Source organism: Melanerpes formicivorus, unplaced genomic scaffold (genome assembly GCF_026170545.1).
Source record: "Melanerpes formicivorus ecotype bairdi unplaced genomic scaffold, bMelFor1.0.p_v2 SCAF_17, whole genome shotgun sequence".
NCBI lineage: Eukaryota > Metazoa > Chordata > Aves > Piciformes > Picidae > Melanerpes > Melanerpes formicivorus.
The window spans coordinates 6,935,168-6,960,142 of NW_027142369.1; the positions used below are offsets into that span (position 1 = coordinate 6,935,168).

The window sequence follows — 24,975 nt, forward strand, 5'->3', positions numbered from 1 at the left end:
CAAGTCCAACATGGTTGCAGAAAGTGCCAGCAGGCACCATAGCTGCATCCATTTAGACTCCCACGCTAAAATTAAAGAAAATAAACTGGGGTTCCACATTTTGCAGGATGATAACAAACCATACAGATCATTGCTGATGTATAGAAGATGATGAGATGATATCTCACACTACAAGTGGCCCATAAGTAACAACCATGGTGCTACCTGATCTTCCTATTGTCCCATGAACAGTGAGCAGTTTGTGTGAGAAGAGGTGCTAGTTCATCATGGGCCAGAACTCAGTTTCTGTCTATCTAGCCAGGCAGTAAAGTGTCCCCAGTCTCTGGAGGTTGTTCTATTTTAGCATGGAATCCTCCAACAAAGAATACATAGACAATATGTCTGTTACTTTCATTCTGTGGATTGCTGAGGTAGCAGTTAAACTAGAATTCTAATAGGAAAATCTGTAGAAGTGAGATACAAACTTGTGAAAAATCTTTCTGCCTGCAAAATGCCACCTATGGCACTCTCTCTTCGGCGCCACTGGCCCATCCCCTTGTAATAAAAATGTATGCTTTTTATTTTACAATTACTGTTTCCTGGCAGTGGCATCTTCAAACACCACTACAACTTACAAAATGTGTTCACAGGTTCAGTTACTTGATTGTGGGTTTTACACTGCACATGTAAAGACAGTTACATGATTTAAGCACAGATCTAACATTTGCAATACAGCAACTCAAATTGGAAATACAGCTGCTGTGATCTGTTGTTTTCCCACAAATGGAATTCCGTGGCAGATTGGCTGGGTACTTACAACTTGCTCCTCTGTCCAGTATCTTCCCAGATGCTGTGGCTATGATTTGAGCAGTCCTTGGCTCAGAGAGGGCTAAGGGTCTTTCTCTTCTTGTGCCCAGTCACAGTCTGGAGCTTGCCCTCGGCTCAGACAGGACTAGGGGGCCTCTCTCTTGTGTGCTCCATCACTGGGCTGTAGCCTCTTCTGGGATTCGATTCCCTTGGAGTTTTATCCTTTCTGCCTTGGTCCAGGTGCAATGCCTGGGTGAAGTTGTTGGTTCTGATGCTACTCAGGCAGCATTTGGCTCTTGTCTCTTTGTGGTATGCAGGCCCTCAGCTGCTACTCTGGCAGTATTAGGCTCTTGTTGCTGTCTGGGTGAGGACAATGCAAGTTGCCTGACTTCTTGGCTGGTTTAAATATTGTCCCAAGACAATTAATGCCCTTACACAGAATCATAGAATCAATAAGGTTGGAAAAGACCTCAAGGATAATCAAGTCCAACCTGTCACCCAACACCTCATGACTACTAAACCATGGCTTCAAGTGCCACGTCCAATCCCTTTTTGAACACCTCCAGGGACGGTGACTCCGCCACCTCCCTGGGCAGCCCATTCCAATGTGGTAACACAGAACCCTGATAACTGGACCTATAGGATGGGGCATATCCAAACATGGCCAGGGACACGCACAGTTCACAGCTGTGTCACAAAGTTATTCACATGTGGTACATGTTTACCTGGACCCCAGGAAGAGTCCAGGTTTGCACATTCACAGGTGCTTACAGTGTTAATCACATGTGCTATACATTTGCCTTCGCCAGCTGCAACCCAGGAACTGTCCAGGTTAGCACATTTGCAGGTGCTTAGCTCATTGTCTGGGCTAGGGCATGGCTGGGGGTTTGACCCTTCAGGACACCTGTGTAAACATTTTATTGAAATTTTAAGCTCAGGTAGTGGTCTCTCACTGATTGCAATGAGCTAACCATTATATGCATTCAGTAACTCTCAATGATAAGGAACAATTGTAACAGCACTCCTTAAGGTTCAAGCAAGATGTTAAAATTATGTAGATCATTCATAGATCACTCTTTCCCCTCCCATTGTGGGCTCAAAGCTTCATATAGCTTACTATGGGTTCATATTCCTTTTACTATTGGTATATTACTCATTGTAAATATGTAGTTGCTAGTTGACAGAGAAATAAGACTGACAAGTAAAATTATATAGCAGTTAGGATTACTCTGAAAACAATTATTATGCCATCAGTGTTAGGGAAAGGAGATGGAACGGGGAAGAATAGCACTTGGGATTTTCTCTTTCAAATGGTAAAGGGTTGTTTTTAAAAATCTAATTTAAAAAGGAGAAAATTGCCTTCTTTATTATTTTCCTTTTTAAGCCCAGACTTCTTTTGTCCTCCCAGGCAATACCATCAAATGACATAACAACCACCAACCTCTTTCTGTCTTATGGACAAACTTCAGTGATGCAGCTTAGTACCATGCGTGTCAGTGTCTGTGTGGAGCTGACTTTTCCTGGGTTATAGAATAAAGCAGTTTTTCTGCATTGCTCCACTGTATAGCTCAGTCCTATGACTACCCCAGAAGGTGGCAATCCCACAGTCTAGTCAGCTCTGAATTTCTCATTTGAGAATGCAAACATGCCATGTCAGCTTTGGTAGTGGGATTTAACTGGTAAACATTTGTGCTTCACATTGAGTCAATTGCCTGACAGACACAGTAAGCAAAACTCTCTCTTACATTATCTTATGAAGATAAAATGGTAATTGCCTGAGTTTTTCTCCAAGCACTGTTCCTCTGTGCTGTATTCACGTTGGGATGTATTGGTATTCATACCTTACACAACAGGACTGAATGTGGATATAAATGTCTTTTATGATGCCTTGCTTTCAGCGGCTGATGAAGTGATTCATATTTCCTGCTATCCAAAGCAGCCAACTTCTGTTTTTATGCAGTCAGTGGTAAAGAATAGGGGTTGTATTCAGACCATCTGCCATAGATGCCTACTGGAGGCTTGATGACTACTTCTCCCATTGACTGTGCAAATTGGCAGTCCTCAGAAGTATGTGGTCTGAATCATTCAACAGCTTCTTGAATCCATAAATCTATAGCAGCGCCAAATGGAAATGTTTTTTATTTCCAAGTCATGTCCCCATGGACATATTATCCTGTGTACAAGATTCTATACAGACACTGCACACAGGATACAGAAATTCAGTCAAAATGTTCAAGATAACAAAGGAGCTAGGAGCACTTTAATGACAGATCAGTTTTGGGCTGACTAATAAATTCCTAGGAATATGTACATTTGACATCCACATCCATCGAGATTGCATCTGGTGCCATCAGTGTCACTGACACCAGTGCTAAGATAACTATCCCAGGCTAGAATTGTTGCATGGTTGTCCTGGAGGATAATGGATACAAAAAGTCTGTCTACCTCCTTTATTTGTCCTAGGAAATGAAAGACATCTTGTACCTGCTGCTTCCATAGGTTTCCATAGGAACTGCTTATTCACCTAGTGTTTTGTTTCTCTCCTGTTTCCCTCCCAGTATTTCTCTCCTTCACATTTCACCAGCAGGCATCATCACTTCCATAGACTTCAAATTACATTAATGTCTCATTAGGATTTACTTAATTCAGCCAGGCTCTAAGGTTCAGTATATCTGATCTATTTTGTTTTGGGGACTCCTATTTTGGGTAAGACCCTCAGGTAATGTAAATCGGTGTATATCTGGTGGTTCTGCTTAAGATTTATATGAAGATTTGACCTACTGATTACTAAATAGAAGGATTTAAAGTTACATGTATTTATAAGATTATTTACCTATATTTATATAAGATTATTTACCTCCATTCCTACTCAAAGTTTTAAGAATATAATATAGATAGATTATGGCATATAGGTAATTCACTCCATTGAGCGCACATTCCCATTTAGACATTATTCTACAGCTGTATCTGAGCAGACAATGCTGCTAAGAGACATGGTGACTGCCCATTTCTCATCTTTTTGCAGCATGGGCATATTTTTCTTTCCTTCTTTCTCTCTTTGCTTCTTTAATGGCTGGCATTAAATCTCTTGGCAGTGATACCTTAATGTATTACAGTATTCATAGAGGACAGCAACATAAATATCAGTGAATTGGACTGGAACTGTAAGAAATTCTTCATTTTGAGTTTGGTTTCCCTGCCCTCTTGACTGCACTGAGTTTTAGGAAGGATCCTTGGAACTGGCAGTCTGATGAGAAAGATAAGCCTAAAAGGGCCTAATTATTCACTAGAAAAAGAATGGAGTCTGTCAACTGTTTTTCACATATAAATTAATATTTGATATTTAACACAAATTCCTCTGTGCAAAAGGTGTAGAAAGCTTATAGGAAGCCAGTAGAGACTAATTTTACTGCTGCTTCTTATCATTCTTGAGAGAAAATAAATGAAATAAATTATATTTGTCTTTGGCAAGATTTTTTGTTGACTTACGTGGTGAGTGCTGTAGCAGTACACTGAACTTGATGTAGGGCTATATACATATATATATATATACTGCTCCTCCTCTACTCAGCCCTAGTTAGACCACATCTGGAATACTGTGTACAGTTCTGGGCCCTTCAGTTCAAGAAGGACTGGAGAGAGTTCAGTGGAGGGCTACAAGAATGATTAATGGACTGGAGCATCTTTCTTGTGAGGAAAGACTGAGACACCTGGTTTTCAGTCTGGGGAACAGAAAGCTGAGAGAGGACATTATCAATGTCTACAAATATCTGAATGGGGGTTGTCAGGGAAATGGAACTAATCTATTTTCAGTGGTAGCAAGGATAGGACAAGGGGCAATGGACATAAACACAATCACAGGAAATTCAGTCTCAAGAAACTGTGAAGGTGATGGAGCACTGGAACAGGCTGCACAGAGAGGTTGTAGAGTCTCCTTCTCTGGAGATCTTCAAAAACCCGCCTGGACACATTTCTGTGTGACCTGCCCTGAGTGGTCCTGGTTTGCTGGGGGACTGGAATTACCGATGCCTGAAGGTCCCTTCCAACCCTTAGCATTCTGTGATGCTGTGATCTACAAACTTGTTCATATAATTCATTCTTGTAGAGCTTCAGTGGAAGTAGTGTAATACTACAATGAAAAGCATGGCATGCTGCCTTATCATCTTCTATCATGATTTTACTCAATAATGAAAGAAGAGCATTTGATATGTGCAAGAAATAGCAAAGATACATATTTTTGCTTATAAGGAATGCCTGCATTCTGCAAATGGCTCCTGCATAGCATATATGTGTTAGGCACATTAAAGCCTAATTGTATTTTTTCTTTCTTTGGATAAAATTATGTAATTTTTAATGGTGAGATAACTATGTTGTTTATAAAGAAAGAGAGGCCTAAAGGCAAATTGCCATGAATAAAAGCAAGAAGAGCTCTGAACTGATTTTAATAAAATAATGAATAACTTATTTGTATCTTTGGGGTTTCTTCAAAAATAATGAAAAAATAATTTGTCATTTGTTTCTTTGTAGTTTGTTTGTGCAGATGCTGGAACAAAACTAGCTGAGTCAACAATCTTGCATAAACAGATGATTGCCTCTATGCCTGGCGTAAGTACTAAATCAAACTCCATCACTTAGGCTTTGTTTAGACTTTTTTAAAAAAATCTGTCTTATTCAGCTCATTTTGCTTCATTTTAATGTTCTTTCCTTTTTAATTTCTCTTCTTGTTGGCAAGGTGTATTGCAGACAGAGGTTGAGGTGCTTCTTTCTCTTTATTAATGTTGGAAAAGTTCTTTATTTTATGTCTTTTCCCATACTATCACTGATAATCTTTAGTCATGCAACTGGCTACAGCTGGAGCCTGCACTCAGTAAGACAGTGTGTGGGGAACCAACCTGCTGAACATCGCAAAAAATGGTAGCAGGGAGGAAAGCTGCAAGCTGTTGCCTCTGTCCTCACAAAAGATTATCTGGTTAAAGAAAGGACTTAATGTATAAGGCATTCACCTATGTCCTGTTGATGACTGCAGCTGCATTACCAGTGCTCATGATTGCCTAGGTGATGAATATGCACCTGGTGAATGTGTGAGGAAGTTGCACAACTGGAGGTCTTGACTTGTTCCAAGACATGTCCCCAAACGGATGAATGCGGGTTAGGCCAGTCTGCTTCACAAGCTGAGGAAAATGTGTTTCCCTATGTGTATCTCTTGTCAGCTTTAGAGATCACCTAGTAGGATCTTACCCATATATGTTCTGAAGTGTGTGATTTTTTAAAAACTGCAAATCTTGAAAAATACCTTTTGTCCCAAAAGAATATTTTAATTTATACTTGCTTTAAATAGATAGACTAGCAAGGCATGATTGGAAAGTGATCACTTCAGAAGAAATCATAGAGAACTGAGTACTGTGTCCAGTTCTGGGCCCCTCAGTTTAGGAAGGATGTTGACTTGCTGGAACAAGTCCAGAGAAGAGCAACAAAGTCGGTGAGGGGTTTGGAACACAAGCCCTATGAGGAGAGGCTGAGGGAGCTGGGATTGCTTAGCCTGGAGAAGAGGAGACTCAGGGGTGACCTTATCACTCTCTACAACTACCTGAAGGGAGGTTGTAGACAGGCAGATGATGGTCTCTTCTCCCAGGCAGCCAGTACCAGAACAAGAGGACACAGTCTCAGGCTGCGCCAGGGGAGGTTCAGGTTGGATGTTAGGAAGAAGTTCTATACAGAAAGAGTGATTGCCCATTGGAATGGGCTGCCTGGGGAGGTGGTGGAGTCGCCGTCATTGAAGGTGTTCAGAAGGAGACTTGATGGGGTGCTTGGTGCCATGGGTTAGTTGTTTAGGTGGGTTGGATTGGTTGATGGGTTGAACGTGATGATCTTGAAGGTCTCTTCCAACCTGGTTTGGTTTATTCTAAATAAAGAATCAGGCTGCCTGCATCTTTAAAGAAAAGGAATAGATGACTGGGGAGCAGTCTTTGGTAACTGAGTGTTATTTTCAGAGGCCTGAGTGTAGTCTGTTTTATAATTCTACTATTCAATATTTTAGACTTGGATGGAGGATATGCTGACGGTGCTGACAGTGACCTTGTTTTACTGTTTGTTTTTCTGTGAATGGAACTGACAGGCATGGCATTTGAAAAGCCAGAAGGTGGCACAGTTCAACACCGTGTAGATTGCTATTAACATACAAAAATGAGAAATGCCCAGGTCAGTTTTGTAGAAATAGAATGCTAGCAGTTTTTCAAATTTCAGCCACTAAAACTCAACTATGGCTTAATAATTTTGTGATCAGAACTGAATCTAGTTCATCGTATACTCAGATAGGGTAATCAGCTTCTGTGTTTCAAAGTGTAGGCAATTAAATAGAGGTCAAAGAAGAGTAGTTTTTCCCTGTGAACTTTACTACAGTGTTTTGCCCTGCGACTGTGACTTTGGATACGGTAGCTTTTAGTGACTTCAAAAAGATACTTAATGTAATCTTTTAACTTCTAAAGTTAAGCACTGCTTTTACTTGCCCCCTGAGAATGAGTTGTCTTTGAATTCAGCTAGCACTATCTTTGCTTCAGACTATTAACATGCAAAGAAAAGTGTATATGACACCTAATGGGTCAGTCATATCACCTTCTGTAAGCTTCTCTCCAGGGTTCTCTGGTCTGTTTGAAGCCATTATTTAATCTGACAGCTCTGCTCCATTGATTGTTTTGCACACCTTGGGCACATCTTGTACTAGCTGAAAGCCAGATTCTCATTTCTCACTGTGCTCTAAGAAAAGGATTATGAAAATGTGTACAATGGAAATACAACACACAGCGTCCTTTTGTTTTCCCTTTGAGGTTCTTACTCTGGCACGAGTTGCTTCTCAGTGTTTACATCATTATGGTCAAACTGGAGCAGTTCACGAAAAGATTTAATTCATCCCTTTTAATCCTTTCCCCCCCTTTGGAAAATTGCAAGTAGCTTAAGTGCCATGAGAGTGCTGTATTTGGAGTGGTTTTGCTTCAGGCATGTCCCAGAAACACTTGTTAGTTAAAAAAACATAATAATGTAACACTTAAATGTCAGTGGTGCTCATTTTAGTGATGTTTACACATAGAATACTTGAAGCCAGTCTTTTAAACTATCTGCTTCTGTCATGATTAACCAGTACATAGGGACATCTGTGCCTGTGACTGAATTTTGTTTTCTGGGATTGTAGCTGATTGGTTCCACTTGCCGAAATGCTCAGCTGCTTGAAGAACTGAGTTGTTAAATTCTAATGGACTCTTCAAGGCTTTGATTCTGGATCACTGTAAATTTCAGGATATTCTTGAAAGTTTAATCAGTTAATCTTCTACTGCTGTCACAGATAAGAGGATTTCATGAAGCATGAAGAATCTACAGGGACTGGGCTATGTTTTTCTACTATCATCAGATAAGAGGTCATATTACAGTGAGAAGAAAAGCATCAAAAAATACCTGTTCCTCATTAAAATAATCTTAACTATCAAATAAAATGAAGAATTTGAGACAAACAAATTGGTGAACAACAAACAAAGACAAAACCACAAACATATTCAAACCCTGGTATTTAAACTTTTTTCCTTTATGTTGTAGTGTGGAACGGCAGCAATGGAATGCATGAGGCAATATGTTGGGGAAGTGCTGGATTTCATTGCAGATATGCATACCTTAACCAAATTAAAGGTTAGTTCTTGGCATACATTGATCTAAAGTGCATGCGCTTTTTTAACAAAAATATGTTTTCTGTAAAGAGCCTGCCTGTGACAAATAGTGGTAAGTCTTTGGGGACTAATAAGTGTTTTTTTCTTGCTTTAGAAAAACATGTTAGTACTATTATGGATTAGGCACTTCTGGGTGATCAGTAAGAAGCAGTGTTGAAATGTGGGCTGATTCAAATATAGTGACCACAATAGCAATGCAGGCTTGATTTTTCTGAAATGTTGATAAGCTAATGATAAGTTTTTCTGAAACACTGGTGATAAGCTAATGTCATAGCAAAGTCACTGTGAGAAGTAGTCATTTTCAACAGACCCCATGTAAACATAAAACTCCTTGCCTGTATAACTGATTACAGTCTTCTGGAACAATCCCATGCCTCTTATATTCACAGACAGACACTGAAGTTCATTGGAAATTCAGAGGTTATTAAAATAATAATAAAAAAAGAAGTCCACTTCTTACCTCTCTAGTCCAAACTCCTTTTTGATTTCTGTGCATTAGTCTGATACCAAATTCTAAGAGGGGCAATAAGAAAAAACTTCTGTCAATGAAGTATATTTTATTTAGAAAATCAATTTCATGCAAACACTCCTAGTAATAATTAGCTGTTAAAAACCTGGAATTTCTATTCCATGGGGAAAGACAAGATTTATTAAATTTCCTACAAAATGAAAACTTGTGAAGAGGTTTTATAAAAGAACCAGGTTATGTTTGTATTGCTGCTTTTTCATAGGAAATAATAGAAATGTAATTGTTTCAGTTGCTAGCAAAGTAGCATCTATTGTTAATAAAGGATTTTCAGCTAATATATCACTAATAGTCATAACATTGTGGAGAGGACAGTATTTATTCTACCTATTTATTCTATTTGCTATCACATTAGGTAGTTTCTTGTGTCATCTGAAGCTGAGTACTGAGTGAGCACTGATCTGGAGGTGAGGAAATGCTATACTGATTTATCAGGAAAAGAGACCATCAACACCCTTACATTAGCAGTTGCACTCTGTGCTCTTGGGCTTAGAAACAAATCAAAGACTTTGGTTAAAAACCTTCCCTAGAAGACAACATCTCAGAGGGGACATTATTGCACGTTAGTAATATCACTAAGGAAGAAGAATCTCAACTAATGGAAGCTCATGTCTCTTGAAACTTGGAGTAGCCTTATTTTACTGGACAAAACACCCCTCTTGTTAAGTTCTACCCTGTTGGCCATGCACCTTGAATCCCATCAAGTTTTTTACAAAAAATAGTAAGAGGAGCAGCATTTTGTGCTAGAGTAGGAGTAGAGTAGAAGTTTTTCACCCATTTCTCTCACAGTTCAGAATTGCTTTCAGAATAGGTGGGCAAATGAAGGAGAGAGATAGTTTGCCAGTTCCACAGAAAAACATGAACTTACATGAAACCAAGAACAGGGAAAATGCTTGCAGGTAACCTCTGTCCTGTGTATAATATTTCCATAGAAAGTCCTGTGGTTTGCATTTTTCCCTTCTGCCTGTCTTATTTGAACTGTTGTCTGGTTTTTAGAAATGCTCTTGCAGGCCTAAGTCTGACAAGGTGACAATATCTTATGCTCAGTAGGTCCATTTATGTTTTTATTTTTAATACATATATACAGGTAGGATATGAACTAAAACTTTAACCAGTTCTTGACTTCTGTGTTTTGAAATTTGACAAAAAGCTTCCCAACTGTGTAGTATGGCCATTTAAAACAAAATCAGAACCAGATGGTCTAAAATTGCATCTTGCTTTCATTTAGCCATATAATTTAGTAATCTGAGAACAAAGTTAACATAATAGAGAGTCAAAAACTTAGTCTGTCTTTGGAAAATTAAGTCAGTTGTTGTTTAACCAGACCACATAAACTTATTCTTTGGTTCTACCATATTTGGGAAAATATTTATAAGCATTTCTAAGTTTACAAGTAGCCAGAACCTTAAACAAATTCACCACATGTAAATTCAAATTCCTGTAAGCTCATTTAATATATTTACTTATGTTGCTTGGGTTTTATTAACAGAGATATTCTCAGGAAGTGAGTGCTAAAATTATCTGGTTGTACAATTTCCTACTACAAGTATGCATTATCAACAACATCTGAACTACCAAACTAAAACAAAGAATACTGTGTGGTTTGTATGACAAATAGCAGTCACAAATTTTGAAATTTCTACTCTCTGTTGAAATTCGGTGAACAGAGGTAGTTACAGTTGTTGACTCAGTTACAGTGTCTTAGTTTGTGTGTCTGAGAACACTGTCTTTGAAAGAGTTTGCTTATTTTCAGTCCTGCATATTAGCAACTACTGCATTATAAAAAGGGTATAAATGTCCATTCTCAAGAGAATCACATTCCATTTTTTTGTTTCTGTTCAGTTTATGATATTTTTTTCCCTTTGGGATAACTTTTTAGTTGGTAAAGTTCAGCAAGTTTTTATTTAGGAAATTCCACCATTTTTTGAGCAGCACAGTGTGTCTGCCTGCATACCTGTCTATCTATTTTACCTGACTGTAGCAAAGGCATTAGATATTAATTTTGGTACTTGTTTTGTTGTTTTTCTTTTCCCCCCCCTTTCTTTCTCTTGAAAGACACTTTAAGCAAGTGATTTTTGAGCATGTAAGTTACTGGGGTCAGATACTTACCTGCAATAAAATATTATCAGCTCACTGATTTTTATCCTGTAACAATAATTTAATAACTGATGGCCTGGATTTTTTTGTGCAAAGCATATGGCTCTCTTTTAAGAAAGCAAATGCAGTTGACATGTCCTGTTAGTCTAGGAACAGAAGGTAATCCAAAGTTAGCTTAATTAGAAGTATAGAAGTATCTTGAAAAGCACCAATGAAACATTCCATGGAGCTGACAAAGCAGGATAATACCTTATCTTAGCTGGTACTAATACAGAGACTACAGAATTTTTTAAAAATCTATTAAATCTTCTTCTGAGTTTTGTTCTGTAGGTCTGTAGACAGTCAGAAACCCTGAGAAAAGAATTGAAGGAAAATAAAATAGAATACACTGTTGCATGGAAGAACTTATTTCAAGTGAAATACTCTTTTGGGGTAGGAAATCAGATCTTTGTCTTGCAGAGCCATATGAAGACTTGTTCTCAGCCATTGCATGAAGATACATTTGGTGGACATCTGAAAGTTGGTTTGGCTCAAGTTGCTGCTATGGAAATCACACGGGGAAACCACAGAGACAACAAAGCTGTGATCCGCTATTTGCCTTGGCTTTACCATCCTCCTTCTGCAATGCAACAAGGGTGAGAATGCTTTTCCTCGAACAATAATATTAAAATGAGTTTGAATCTTCACAAGATTCTGTGTTTCTTGCTAGATTCCATATATAAGACCTGCAGTTGGGGATGGTGGGCTTGAGATGTTGATACAGCTGCTCAGAAGCTCCCTGATCCTTAACTGAGGAGTTCATCAATGTAATACTTAAAGTATATTTCAAAGGGACAGAGAAGGTAACTTCATCAGCTTGGCTGGAGCTACCTTGGAAATTAACTTGATTCTTGATCTAGATACAGTCAGTGAAAAGGATGGGAGTAATAGAATTATAGAAAATATATTAGGAATTATAGAGTGTACAATGGAAAATGTCCCTTTGAATTATGGAGTGCAAATAAGCAAGAACTGTAGGTGTAAACTGATAGATATGATGATAAAAATACTAAAGTTAGATGAGATAAATTCTGCTCTTCCAGACATATTTTTCCTCCATTTTTACTGTGGGAAATCCCAATCTGCCAATATTTTGTTGTCAAAAAGAAGGGACATACTGTCTGTCATCTTACAACTACTACTGAGATGTTTTGAGTGAAGGCCATTGGACTGTGTTTCAACAAACCTTTATCCTTGTCCCATCTTTGTTCCAGGCTGCCTGCCCCACGGTTCTGGGGATTAAGGGGCTCTGTTTCCCATCCTGTAGGTATATCTGCATGTACTTTCATGCAGCGTATATCTAGTTTTGGAAATATGGAGTTGTTATCTCCTTGTGCATTAGTTTCTTAAATGTAAAAAATTAAAATGGACTATGTGTTCTGAGTTGAAGGTAGTGAATTCCTTGAAGACCCTGTGGGAAGTTATGGAAGAGCATCAAAGTCTATTTAAAAATGAATAAATTAGTGGAATGCCTCTTTAGTGCTGTGATTCCTTGTCAGTCAATGACATAAAATTAAAAATTAAAAACAATAGTGAGAGAGTGGCCTGTAGGTAGTGGCTTATTGATCAAAACCCGATTCTTTTTCCGTTGGCTATGAATTCAAATGATTATGTAATCTGAACTTGGTAGCAGCAAGAGGACAGACAGGATGACACCAGTAAAGCATTATTACTTTTTTTAGATTATGTAAGGATTATGCTTTACAATTAGACATTACACCAGATGTGGGATGAATAAAGCATATTCCTTGCCCTCAAAAGTCCAAATGTCCAAGGAGAGGTTAAGGAAAAGAGAAAGTTAATTCTGCTGCTGGAAAAGTAGAACACAGCAAAAGTAAGTCATGGTGCCGGCTTCAGAGCTCACTGTGGAATGAAGGATCTCCTGTTATCACCACGTCAGCAATGTTGCTGTCCTAGGACCTGAGAAGAGCATTTCCACTTGGGCAGCCCTTCCCATCTGATGATTTCTGTGTAAAAATTCACCGTCTGTGGAAAGAGTGAATCTGAATGTTTTAGCCTTTTATAGAGATTGTTTCTTAGACTCATCGGATGTGTTCCGTTGGACTTGTTAATGGTGTGTCAAGCCCACTAAGTTCTGCATGGTTTTAATCTTTCTGTAAGATGTATTAATGATCTGTGCCTCCAGCACACTGAGACCACATCTGCCTAGTGTGTGTAAGGAGACTCTGTATTTTGGGAAAACAAGAAAACTCAGCATCACTGTAAAATCCACTCTTTCTTGGCAGGCCCAAAGAGTTCATAGAATGTGTCTCTCACATTCGTTTGCTGTCCTGGCTACTTCTGGGGTCTCTGACACACAATGTTGTCTGTCCAAATTCTCCATCATCTTGCATGCCTATTCCGCTGGATGCAGGTTCACAAATTGCTGACCACCTTATTGTTATTCTGATTGGGTTTCCAGAACAATCAAAGGTAAGGAATTCTGTGTGGAGGTTTGTTATGTATTGGCATTATTATTACAAACACTTATTTTTTGGTAAGAAAAAAGGAGAGGTAAAACTGTATTAAAGCTAGGGAAAGAAGTCTCTCTAGTTTTTATTGCATAGCTCACTGTTCATGCATAGAAAACTGGTGATGAAATCACTGCAAGTAAGTTTGAGATTCAAAATACTTCTGCACCAGAGTGAGGAAGGAAAAAATTCCAAATTAAAGTTCTAGCAGTGACCATCTCTGTAGCAAATCCCTCAGAATGTTATTTAATCTAGCTGGATAGCAGAATTGGATAATCTATTAATAATGTTACGATCAAAAGTTAATTACAAACAGTGATGGTTCAAGCACAACTTTTTTCCTCAAGGTGCTCTGGGCAAGAAGAATTATTGCAAATCATAAGCCAGTCGTAACAGTAGTTTAACACAGATAAAGCAGCTCTCTGTGACACCAACCAGGTTCTCATTAGCAACAGAAGCAGAATGATCACACATTCATCTTGTACATAAAAACTCCTTTTGTTTTCATCCCTCCCCACACCTGGCCAAAACACTGATGATTCCCATTCATTTCTTTTGGCCTTTGTTTGGCTCTCTCAAATATCTTTCCAGTTACCAAGCAACAACTGCAATATTTGGTGCAGTCATAATGGCACAGAGCATGAATCACTGTTGCATTTACAAACTGAGCAAACATCAGTGACCAGAAGCATCTTTCTAGTAATGAAGCATATGAAGTCCAGCACTCCTGAAGGCTCAGACGCTGATACATAGCATGGATTAGCAAAGTATCATGCTTGAGCATGCAAAATGTCTTTTCTGTTAACTGTTCAAAACTTTCCTTGACTGTGAGCAGTCCTGTCCCAGCAAGGTAGAAATGGATAACAGATGAACAGAACAAATGTAAGATGCTGTATTTTGTATGATAGCCTTACTTTTAGGTAACCAAAATGTGAATTACATAGCCCAGCAGCATTTTTTTAAATGGAGTTGTTAAGTGCCAGAGCCTCCAGGCCCTCTACAGATTGCAAAGGAGTTTTCCATCAAAAATGCCTCACAACTAGTCCTGAATAGCTGTTTTGTAAAACTATCCTTCTCTTTAAAGGGACTGACTTTAATGGCATACACTTCAGATTGCGTGGGAGTGTGTGTTTGCAAATGTGATTTTTAGTTAGTAAATACAGACCCAGTTTTTAAACATCAGGATGATGTTACCAAGTATACTTGGCTTGCTAATTCCTAATGGGGGGGAACGTGAGGGACAAGACTGCATAGTGGGATGCATGATGGAGGAGTGCTGTGAGGAGAGCCTCTGCCCCATATCCCAATACACTCATTTAAAGGAACATTTTCTTGTATTTTCTGTTTCTACAGACATCTGTTCTGCACATGTGTTCCCTCTTCCATGCATTCATATTTGCTCAGCTCTGGACAGTATATTGTGAACAAACAGCGGTGGCTCCAACAGTCCAGAATCAGAACGAATTTAGCTTTACAGCAATCCTTACGGCCCTGGAGTTCTGGAGCAGAGTAACACCTAGCATCTTACAGCTGATGGCACATAACAAAGTGGTGAGTGTGTATGGCTGCTGTGTACAGTTTTAGCACAGATTAAACTTGGAGGGCTTGCCTTTGCTTTGGTGTTTCTGTGGAATGCATCAAACTCCAAACAACATCATGAAGCAACTTTGATGCTTTAGAGAAATAAAAGATAAAGCTAGTTAGTGGTGGTTAAACCTCACAGTGGGTCTGAAACAGAATCTAACCAGGACCTGCCTGAAAAGGAATCAAAAGCTGGAGCTGCTGATTGTTGGATTGAGGACCCTCTGCATCAGGTCTCATGTATCTTCCTGATCTTCGCAGTGGTTCTAATGTTCTAGCTGACTCTACCTTACAGGAGCAACTAAGTGTTTTAGGAAAACGACATGAATATCTGTTTGGATATTTTTTTACCACATGACGGTGAAAAAATGCACAAATGATGATACTTGTCTTTAAAACTTATTTCAGCCTCTGATGTGCTGTTGTTGTAGTTTATGAACCTCCATTTGGCTGAACAGGAAATATTTGTAACACTTCCAAACAGCCAGTTAGTCAGACACAAAGGCTTCTTGTCAAGACTTAGGACAAGAATAAGACCTGGAAGTCCTAAGTACTGATCCTTATTCTGAAAGTATCTCATTTAGCGCAAATGATGAAACTTTCTGCCTCAGCTTTTGCTCTGTGAAATGCAGATAATAATACTTGCCCATCTCACAGCAGTGTTGTGAGGTTAATTAGTGTACATAAAACATAAGTTTATTATTGTATAGGGAAAGTTCCACATCGTTCAGACTGGCACTATAGATATTCCCTGCCAGCTCAGAGTATTTGTCTTGTACTTATGAATTTATACAATGTAAACCATAAAATGCTGTCTACTGCAAAATCACTGATACTTGCTTCTGTCATAATTCATGGTACAAAATGGAAGAATTATGGCCTAGCTGCCTGTTCAGAACACTAAATTGTCTTTTGATGGGGGAGGAGGGAAAGGATGGTTTTGGTGGGTATGTTAATTTGCATGGATTTGGTAAATATAAATACCAACTTCTGACACACTGGTGGATGAGAATTACACAGCAAAGGCATGTGGAAGGATTTATGATGTCTGAAAAGAACAAAGCTGAAGGCAATTTGTTTTGATATGTGACACGAATTAAAATACATCAAGCAATTTGAAATGTTTAACAGATAGGTGTTGCTGCCTCAGAGGAAAGCTATAAAAAATTCTTTTATGTGTTCATTTAATCTTACCTGTCAGTGGTTAATAAATGCACAGCTACTAATTCAGCTTAACTGCCAAGCAAATACAGAAAGATTCTTTTTAGGGACCATTGGTTTATCTTAAAAAAACTGTTATGCTGCATAGTGATTTGGTTTTATGCTTTATTTGTTTATTACTTTTATTTTTAAAGATGGTTGAAATGGTGTGCCTGCATGTGATTAGTTTAATGGAAGCTTTACAGGAATGCAACTCTACTATCTTTGTAAAGGTAAGCATACCACACCTTGAATACTTAGTTAATGATATTGTCTGTCTATTGTAGTTTATAGAAATACTGTCCTCTGCTTCCCTTCCTACACAAAGAAAGTGGAAGAAGAAGATGAATGCTACTGCAGAAATCAAGCCTATTGGAGCATAACAAAAAGTAAAATCTCAGGCCATAATCCCAAATCCTAGTTCAGATTAAAAAAAAAACCCTAAAATTCTGATCTACTTCTTCCTTCTGTTGCTTCAATGGTCTTGTTTCTCTGTTAGGCTCAACTGGTATTACTGACTTTGAGAACCTCTAAGCGCTGTGTGAACTTTCAGCCATGATGTAACTTTTCCTTGCTGTAGGTCCTTGGCAGATCACCTCAGTGTTCTGATCCTCACATTTTTTCAGTTTGATAATAAAAATTCTGTGACAGAGTTGTTTTCTTGTTATCATATGCCTGTGTATCAGACTTAGTCAAATATTATTTGATAGTGAAATCTTTCTTTCCCCTAGGATGTGTTTACAGGGTATTCTTTGGTTAAAGAGTCAAATCCTGCATGCTTCATCCATGTAAAACTGACTTTTAGGTCAGTGGGCCATCTCCTGTGGGTCACCACAGTATCTTTAGAGCAGATTCCCAAAGGATTGGGGTAGTCTCACAAGCATAAATTACAAATTGACTTAATTAGGCTTTTTTGACATGCAATACCAACAAACCAAGTACTTAAATGCACTTGCTGGAGCGAGTCCAGAGAAGAGCAAGAAAGTTGGTGAGGGGTTTGGAACACAAGCCCTATGAGGAAAGACTGAGGGAGCTGGGGTTGCTCAGCCTGGAGAAGAGGAGACTCAGGGGTGACCTTATCACTCTCTACAACTACCTGAAGGGAGGTTGTAGACAGGCGGATGATGGTCTCTTCTCCCAGGCAGCCAGTACCAGAACAAGAGGACACAGTCTCAGGCTGCGCCAGGGGAGGTTCAGGTTGGATGTTAGGAAGAAGTTCTATACAGAAAGAGTGATTGCGCTATGGAATGGGCTGCTCGGGGAAGTGGTGGAGTCGCCGTCATTGGAGGTGTTCAGGAGGAGACTTGATGGGGTGCTTGGTGCCATGGGTTAGCTGTTTGGGTGGGTTGGATTGGTTGATGGGTTGGACGCGATGATCTTGAAGGTTTCTTCCAACCTGGTTTGGTTTATTCTATTCTATTCTAAATAGATTTATGTAGTTTTTCTGTTGCCATAAAGGAAATTTCTGAATTTTTACTCCAGTCCTGGAGTAAAGCATGGTCAAGCAGGAACTGAAAATAAATGGAGGCCTTGATGTCAACTGGCACTAAAATACTCTACTCAGCCCTGGTGAGACCCCACCTGGAGTACTGTGTCCAGTTCTGGAGCCCCTATTACAAGAGGGATGTGGAGGTGCTGGAACGTGTCCAGAGAAGGGCCACAAGGATGATCAGAGGGCTGGAGCACCTCTCCTATGAGGACAGACTGAAGGAGTTGGGGCTGTTCAGTCTGCAGAAGAGAAGGCTCCGAGGTGACCTAATTGTCGCCTTCCAGTATCTGAAAGGGGCCTACAGGAAGGCTGGGGAAGGACTTCTCAGGATCTCAGGTAGTGATAGGACTAGGGGGAATGGAATGAAGCTGGAGGTGGGGAGATTCAGGCTAGATGTGAGGAGGAGGTTCTTCCCCATGAGAGTGGTGAAACCCTGGAATGGGTTGTCCAGGGAGGTGGTCGAGGCCCCGTCCCTGGGGGTGTTTAAGAGCAGGCTGGATGAGGCTCTGTCCAGCCTGATCTAGTGTGGGGTGTCCCTGCCCATGGGGGGTTGGAACTAGATGATCCTTGTGGTCCCTTCCAACCCTGAATGAAACTATGAAACTATGAAACTATTCACACTCCTTGTATTTATTATATCAAGTAATTGACTTGATTCACTAGAGAAACTCTGTCACTATGGGATGTTAAAGTGATCATGGCTGTCCCTGGGAGATACATGGGCTTCTCTTTTGGACAGTTCAAGATATCCAGAATTTGACAAGATTGAAAAATAGCTTTGTAGTTGTGAAAAAATTAGGCCTTTAGTGCCAGATCAGTTCAGATTGATGCTTTCAGGGAGTTACATTTGAGAGTATATACCAAGGATATGCTAAATCAGTTTAAAAGGACATAGTTGCTACTACAAAATTAAGCTCATAAACCTGTGGAATTCAGAGTTAAAGGGTTAAGCTGTCTTTCATGTTCTGTGGATAGGAGATGGCAGAGATGGATCTGGGTGACCAAATCCCCTTTCTTAGCCCTGAAATGAAATCCTGCAGGAACAATATATTATAGGATTTGTAGTCCCAGGTTGCTATTTTTTTTTTTTCCAGAACTAACTAATTGTAAAAATATTTACTGTGGATTTGAAAAGCAAGTGTCATGATTTGTGGAAAGATTTACTGTATGTTTGAAGTCCTTCAAAGAGGCAGAAGTGTAAAGTTTATTCACACAGGAACCAGTAAGTGAGTGGCATCACTACAGTTTAAAAAAAGATCAACTTTGAGACTTTCCCTTTCTCCAGAGGCTGTGCAGAAAATCTGAACTTTGCTACTCCTACTTCAGAAGTCTGCAAGGATGGCAGCTCTTTGAATATTAGTTGACTGGGCAGTTTTTTGGTAGCTTGTTCTATTCTAGACAATCTTTTATTGCCCTGCCTTTGATAATGAAACAATTTTATCTTGTGCTTTAATGTTGTGCCTTTCTTTTTTTAAAAAAAATACTTTATTTTTGATATAAGCCTTTCAAACAAAGTTTAGTTTTCCTTGAAGGAAAGGACATGGTGTAGTGAGAGGTATTTTTGTTTAAAATAGAACATTCTTAGCACTCTTTCAGTGATATATTCAGCAAAGTTTGTAATTCTCAGTGACTGCCTCTTGGAACTGGGTACTCTAGCTCTGATAAGTCCTGGCCATTTATCATATAATTATAACCATGTTTAACTGAAGTGTCTTCTATTCCATCTAAGGAATCAGGTGCTGCAAACCCTTCATTTTGTAGTGAAGTCATTGCATGGCTCAACACCCACAGGTGGTGGTGCATGTCGCCTGATGCCAGGTGGTTTATGGGATAGCTGTCTTAGGTGACCATATTTTGTATGACAAGTGAGGGGAAAATGCATCCTAAAACAAGAGAGAAAGAGAAGACTTCAGGTCTCCACTGAAAGAAGAGCTTTCTTCATGCCTTCATCACCTTATGTTGGTGCTGTGCTGTTCTTCCTCCTCGTGCTCACGCTGGTAGCATTGAGACATGGCTTGGTTGCTTCCTATAGTCTTTGAGCCATTCTCTGTGTTTTCAGAGGATGTTTTTTCAATCTGATGTTAAATTATCTTTACCAGACTGGTGAGGAAAGCAAAATTCCTTTCCTGGAACAATATTTCAATAGTTAAACATTTGTTTTTAATTTCTGAGTTAGATCAATGTCTGTCTGTCTGTCTATCTATCTATCTATCTATCTATCTATTTATCTATCTATCTATCTACATCTACAGAGATTCATACATACCCACATATACATTTAATTCATTATGTTTTCCTCTAAGGGGAAACATTCTTCTTTAGGAGGGCTGAAATGATTGCTATATTTTCCTCCCATTTTTTGTGTCAAAGGAACTGGGAAACTAGTCATTGCAGGACAGCCATTGATGTAGGCCATCTGATTATCAGACAGAGAGCTGTGATCAGCAGTCTGGGGAATTTGGGAGCCTACAGCAGGGAAGGGAGCAGCTCAACAAACCACTCTGGCTTTTCCAGAGACCCAAGGGCTTTAGGAATCTTCAGCAACTGCTGGGTAGAGTTATGGGGAACTGGGCTGGCAGCAGAGTTGGGGAGCCAGAGGAGGACATTGATCAACTTGTTCGCCAGCCTGGCTTTCATCAAAACTTGTACTGGAATAAATGTAATTCTGTAGAAAATATGAACTCAAAAAAATTGTCAATCTGACAGCAGTCTGTTCTTCTAGCTGTTTTTTTTTCTAAGTAGCTTTATGTATTCTTCCTTTGTGAAGCAAAGTTTGGCTGGGGATTATATGATAAACCTCAAGTGCTTCCATAAAAATGTCTTGTCTTATTTATCTAACTAGAAGCTGTATGAGTGGAGGGTTTGCTTGCTTGTGCCTTCAGCAGAACGTTTTGTTTCCCTAAATGTGTCCAGACCTTGGAAGACAGAAGTGGCACTGGAAGACAATGATCTGTATATAACCTTAGACCTCTACAGAGTAGATATCTGTAGTTTCTGTGAGTGCCTTTTATAGTCAGTGAAGACAAACAGGTATTTTTAGACATGATTCATCTTGATCTATTTTTAGATACCTGCTTTAGGATGAGATGAAACGGATGTGGAACGTGCTTGATTCTCTTGGCTGACTGTAAAAGACATGCAGTGAATTGGTTCAGATGCTGAGGGGTACCCTGAGTTTTCTGCCTAGCTTCCCTCCTTGTTCTGCATAGATCTGACACCACTGTAATCACCTCTGGCTAGCTCCATAGGAACTTCATTAATGCTGGATGAAATTTTCAGTGACATTTTGCTCACGGCAGTGGGGCACAGATCATGGCTTCCCAGTATGCTTACCTGTTCCCTCCTCTCCAAAAAACACATCAGGACTTGAGGTCATTGGATCTTATTAATCACTTCATTAGCATGAGAGTCCACAGCACTTGCACTTCTGCTGCATCTGGCTGCATTCCAGCTGTTTTGGCTTTCATCTATCAGTAAATGTTGAGGTTTGAGTATGATTCTTCATGCGGTAGACTAAGTAATCAGTCCTGACAGAGCTGCATATGATTCTCCAGCAAAACAGCACTGAAACAATTATCATTCCTTGCACAAGGGAAGCAGCACTTTATCTAATGCTGTCAATAGTGATTAGGTTTAACTTGCAGCTCTCAGTAGCATAATTGGCAAATTGCAAATTTTAATGCCATTTGGAGGAACATTTTAGAACAATAACCTCAGTGGTTAAATTAATGTTGGACAACATGAATACTTTTGCTAGAAATGCCTCTGTCTTCCATAAGCTTGTCATATTATACTTACTCAGAAATAAAAGTTCTCTTTCCCCTATGCTCAGCACTGGCTGGACCACACCTTGAGTCCAGTTCTGGGCCCCTCAGTTTCAGAAGGACATCAAGATACTTGAATGTGTCCAGAGAAGGGCAACAAGGCTGGTGAGAGGTCTAGAGCAGAAGCCCTACGAGGAGAGGTTGAGGGAGCTGGGATTGTTTAGCCTGGAGAAGAGGAGGCTCAGGGGAGACCTTACTTCTCTCTACAACTACCTGAAAGGAGGTTGTAGACAGGGGACAGGTTGGTCTCTTCTTCCAGGCAACCAGTGGCAGAACAAGAGGACGCAGTCTCATGCTGCGCCCAGGGGAAGTTTAGGCTCGAGGCAAGGAGCAAGTTCTTCACAGAAATAGTAATTGGCCATTTGAATGGGCTGCCCAGGGAGGTGGTAGAGTCACCATCACTGGAGGTGTTCAAAAAAAGATTGGATGTGGCACTTGGAGTCATGGTTTAGTTGTCAGGTGGTGTTAGGTGATAGGTTGGACTTGATGATCTCTGAGGTTTTTTCCAACCTGGTCGATTCTGTGATTCTGAAGAGCAGGAGACTGAAATATGTGTCAATCTAATCAAGAGTGACAGATTCACAGACCTCCTCACCTTGTTGTGCTGAATGGATAGAGGTTTTCAGTTATGCTCCCAGGCCTGAGGGTCACCTTCTTCAATGAAACATTGATGTGATTACTGGCTTATAAAGTGCTGATTACTATTTAAATAATCTAGGCAATTGTTAGGAACTTGTACTGCATGTTTTTGTTCAGTTCCTGATGTATATCTCACTACACAGAATGTTTACTATTTTTATTTCATTGTTACTCATACAGAAGCACTTACAGAAAGAAAATAAGTTGTTTCCCTTCACAACATTCTATTCTGTACTCTCATCATTGCCTTAAACCAGGATATCAATAATTGCTACCGGTGATTCATCAAGCTATACACAAAGGAAGCTGGCTTCCTTAGCTCTGAGAGTTACCTGCCCCAAAGCATGAGAATCATTTAAAACTAACCACCATTTCAGATTTGTGGCTGAGGCTATGTCCCTTGGAACAGCTAAGTGTGTTAGATGTACCCTGTCTCACAATGACTGAAACGTGTTTACAGTCACTTGTATGATAACAAAATATACATTTCTTCTTGCAGCTCATACCAATGTGGTTGCCAATGATACAGTCAAATCTAAAGGTAAGTTGCTTCTAATACCTTATCCTTCTATTCTTAGAGTTACACATTTCTGTAAATTCTAGAAATAACATCACTAGATGCAAATTTGCTGAAAATAGATAATTTTAGTGTATCCAGACGCACTGGACAGCTCAGCACTGAAGGTCCCAAGTACGAGCATACACAGAACATCGTCACGCTAAGATACTTGCCCTGTAACCAGTACTGCTCTCCCTTTCCCTTCTGAAATGCTTTCCTCTAACCAGGTTCTGTGGCAGGGCTTTTCCTCCCTGTTTATTGAGACTCGTTGCTCCATGAGCTGTGATTTCCTTGATGTCTTAGGCATGAGAGACTTCGGACAAATCAGGTTTGAGACTCTTGACTCATGAGATGGATTTGGGTTCCATAGCAGTTGTTGTGGGCTGCCATCTGTCCCTGTTTGTAGGAGAATGCCAGGTGGATCAGTGTCGTTTGCCAGTCAAGATAATTTTGGTGATGAAAATTAAGGTGTTGGTCTCAGTATGGAGTTGTTTCTGTAAACACATTTGCCTTTCAGGGAGCACTACAATGCAGGATGTGAAAGAGCCAAATGTGACATTGGGGCAGTGGGGGAGCTTTCCCTGGCCAGCAAGCAGTACCTTTCACAGCGCAGTATTACTATATGCATTAAAGGAAAGATACTGAAGGTTTTGCATTATTTCAACAGCACTTATCTGCTGGACTCCAGCTACGCCTCCAAGCCATCCAGAGCAATGTCAACCATCACAGCCTAAGGATGTTGCAAGGGTCAGGACAAATGAACAATATCTCATCTGTGCTCCGCAAATGGCTACAGTGTACCCAATTTAAAATGGCTCAAGTGGAAATTCAGTCTTCAGAAGCTGCGTCTCAGTTTTATCCTTTATGATTCATGTAATTTGTTCCAAATGTTCATTTTTAGCCTAGCAATAACAGGGTTAGTGCTGTAAAAGACCTTTTGTATAAATCAGTACACAGAGTATATACTGTATCTATACTTTTTAGCCTAGGACAGATTGTGGGAAAGCTAATAGTGGGTGCAGCTAAGAGCCTGATCCTGCCAGTCGTTAATTGTGCTTACTCAGGATCAACAGGTTCTCAAGTTTGCTTTCCTGAACATATAGCTGCAGGATTTGACTCAAATCTACCACATTGTACATATCTCTCTGATCATTGAAATATCTTGTTCTTAAATGTTTCTTTACATTATTTTTGGAGCCAAAACAAAAATCACTTTTCTTTAACTTCTGTTTGGTTTTTTTTTAAAGTAGAATTGTGAGTATTCACAAACATATGGAAGTGCTACGTTGCTATTTTTTGACAATAACAAGAGAAAACAGGATTTTTAGGAACCTTTATAGGAGTTTTTTGGGGGAAAGTGTCTTTTTCTTTTTTTTCTTTTCCAGTTTCACAGGTGGCAATGCAATAAACCTGTCACTATAAAACAGTTATGTACTAATGAAGCTTGTTGTCATCATCTTCTGAGAAAGCAGCAGCTTGTAAGGAGAGCTATTATAAAGTGCACTTAGAAATTAGGTTATTAAACTGTGCCAATTCATTGTCTTTTTCTTCAGTACTGTTTTCCAAAAATGCCAAGTCTGATTTATTGTGGTTTTTTTTTAATTATTGCCTTTACCTTATTGATTCTGTGCTACTCTTCTTTGTAGTTTTCATAGAGTCCTCTTTAATTTTGTGATTCCTGTATTGTATTCTTCCATCAATACTTGTATACAGTGCAATTAAAAACAAATATCCCAGGCATACCCTTATTGATGTCAAGAGAAATTATGCTGCAGACTTCCAGGAGGCACATGATTGGACTTGAATTTTGCATAATGAGATTTGCAACCACAGCATTTGCATATATTGTATTAAACATGATCTTTAATAACAGATGGATTTTAGTATCATTGAGGAACTTGGCCAAAGCCCATTGGAGTTTAAGAAAGCTCAATTAATTCAGTGGATTTTACATAAAATCTTGAGAGCACCATAGTTTGCCATCTCTTGTAATGAATACTTAAATCTGTAAGATCACAGTTTGGGTTTCTGAATTTATTCCTGTAATGCACT

General features: G+C 39.4%; 2 protein-coding genes across 6 annotated transcripts in view; one reads left to right on the plus strand and one right to left on the minus strand.

Annotated features, from left to right (window-relative positions):
- Nucleotides 1-24,663, plus strand: part of UNC79 (unc-79 homolog, NALCN channel complex subunit) — a 141,782-nt gene extending 117,119 nt beyond the window's left edge. For all 5 annotated transcript variants that reach the window (XM_068148819.1, XM_068148823.1, XM_068148820.1 and 2 more), the window contains 8 exons: nt 5,314-5,391; nt 8,371-8,460; nt 11,581-11,756; nt 13,407-13,593; nt 14,985-15,182; nt 16,568-16,645; nt 22,864-22,905; nt 23,591-24,663. In XM_068148819.1, the coding sequence (XP_068004920.1) occupies nt 5,314-5,391; nt 8,371-8,460; nt 11,581-11,756; nt 13,407-13,593; nt 14,985-15,182; nt 16,568-16,645; nt 22,864-22,905; nt 23,591-23,791 (1,050 nt within the window). In that variant the 3' untranslated portion in view covers nt 23,792-24,663. The remainder of the gene's footprint in view (nt 1-5,313; nt 5,392-8,370; nt 8,461-11,580; nt 11,757-13,406; nt 13,594-14,984; nt 15,183-16,567; nt 16,646-22,863; nt 22,906-23,590) is intronic.
- PRIMA1 (proline rich membrane anchor 1) overlaps nt 1-24,975 on the minus strand; it is a 149,486-nt gene that overhangs the window by 38,883 nt on the left and 85,628 nt on the right. The window contains exon 4 of the mRNA XM_068148826.1: nt 8,959-9,011. Coding sequence (XP_068004927.1) covers nt 8,963-9,011 — 49 coding nt within the window. The 3' untranslated portion in view covers nt 8,959-8,962. The remainder of the gene's footprint in view (nt 1-8,958; nt 9,012-24,975) is intronic.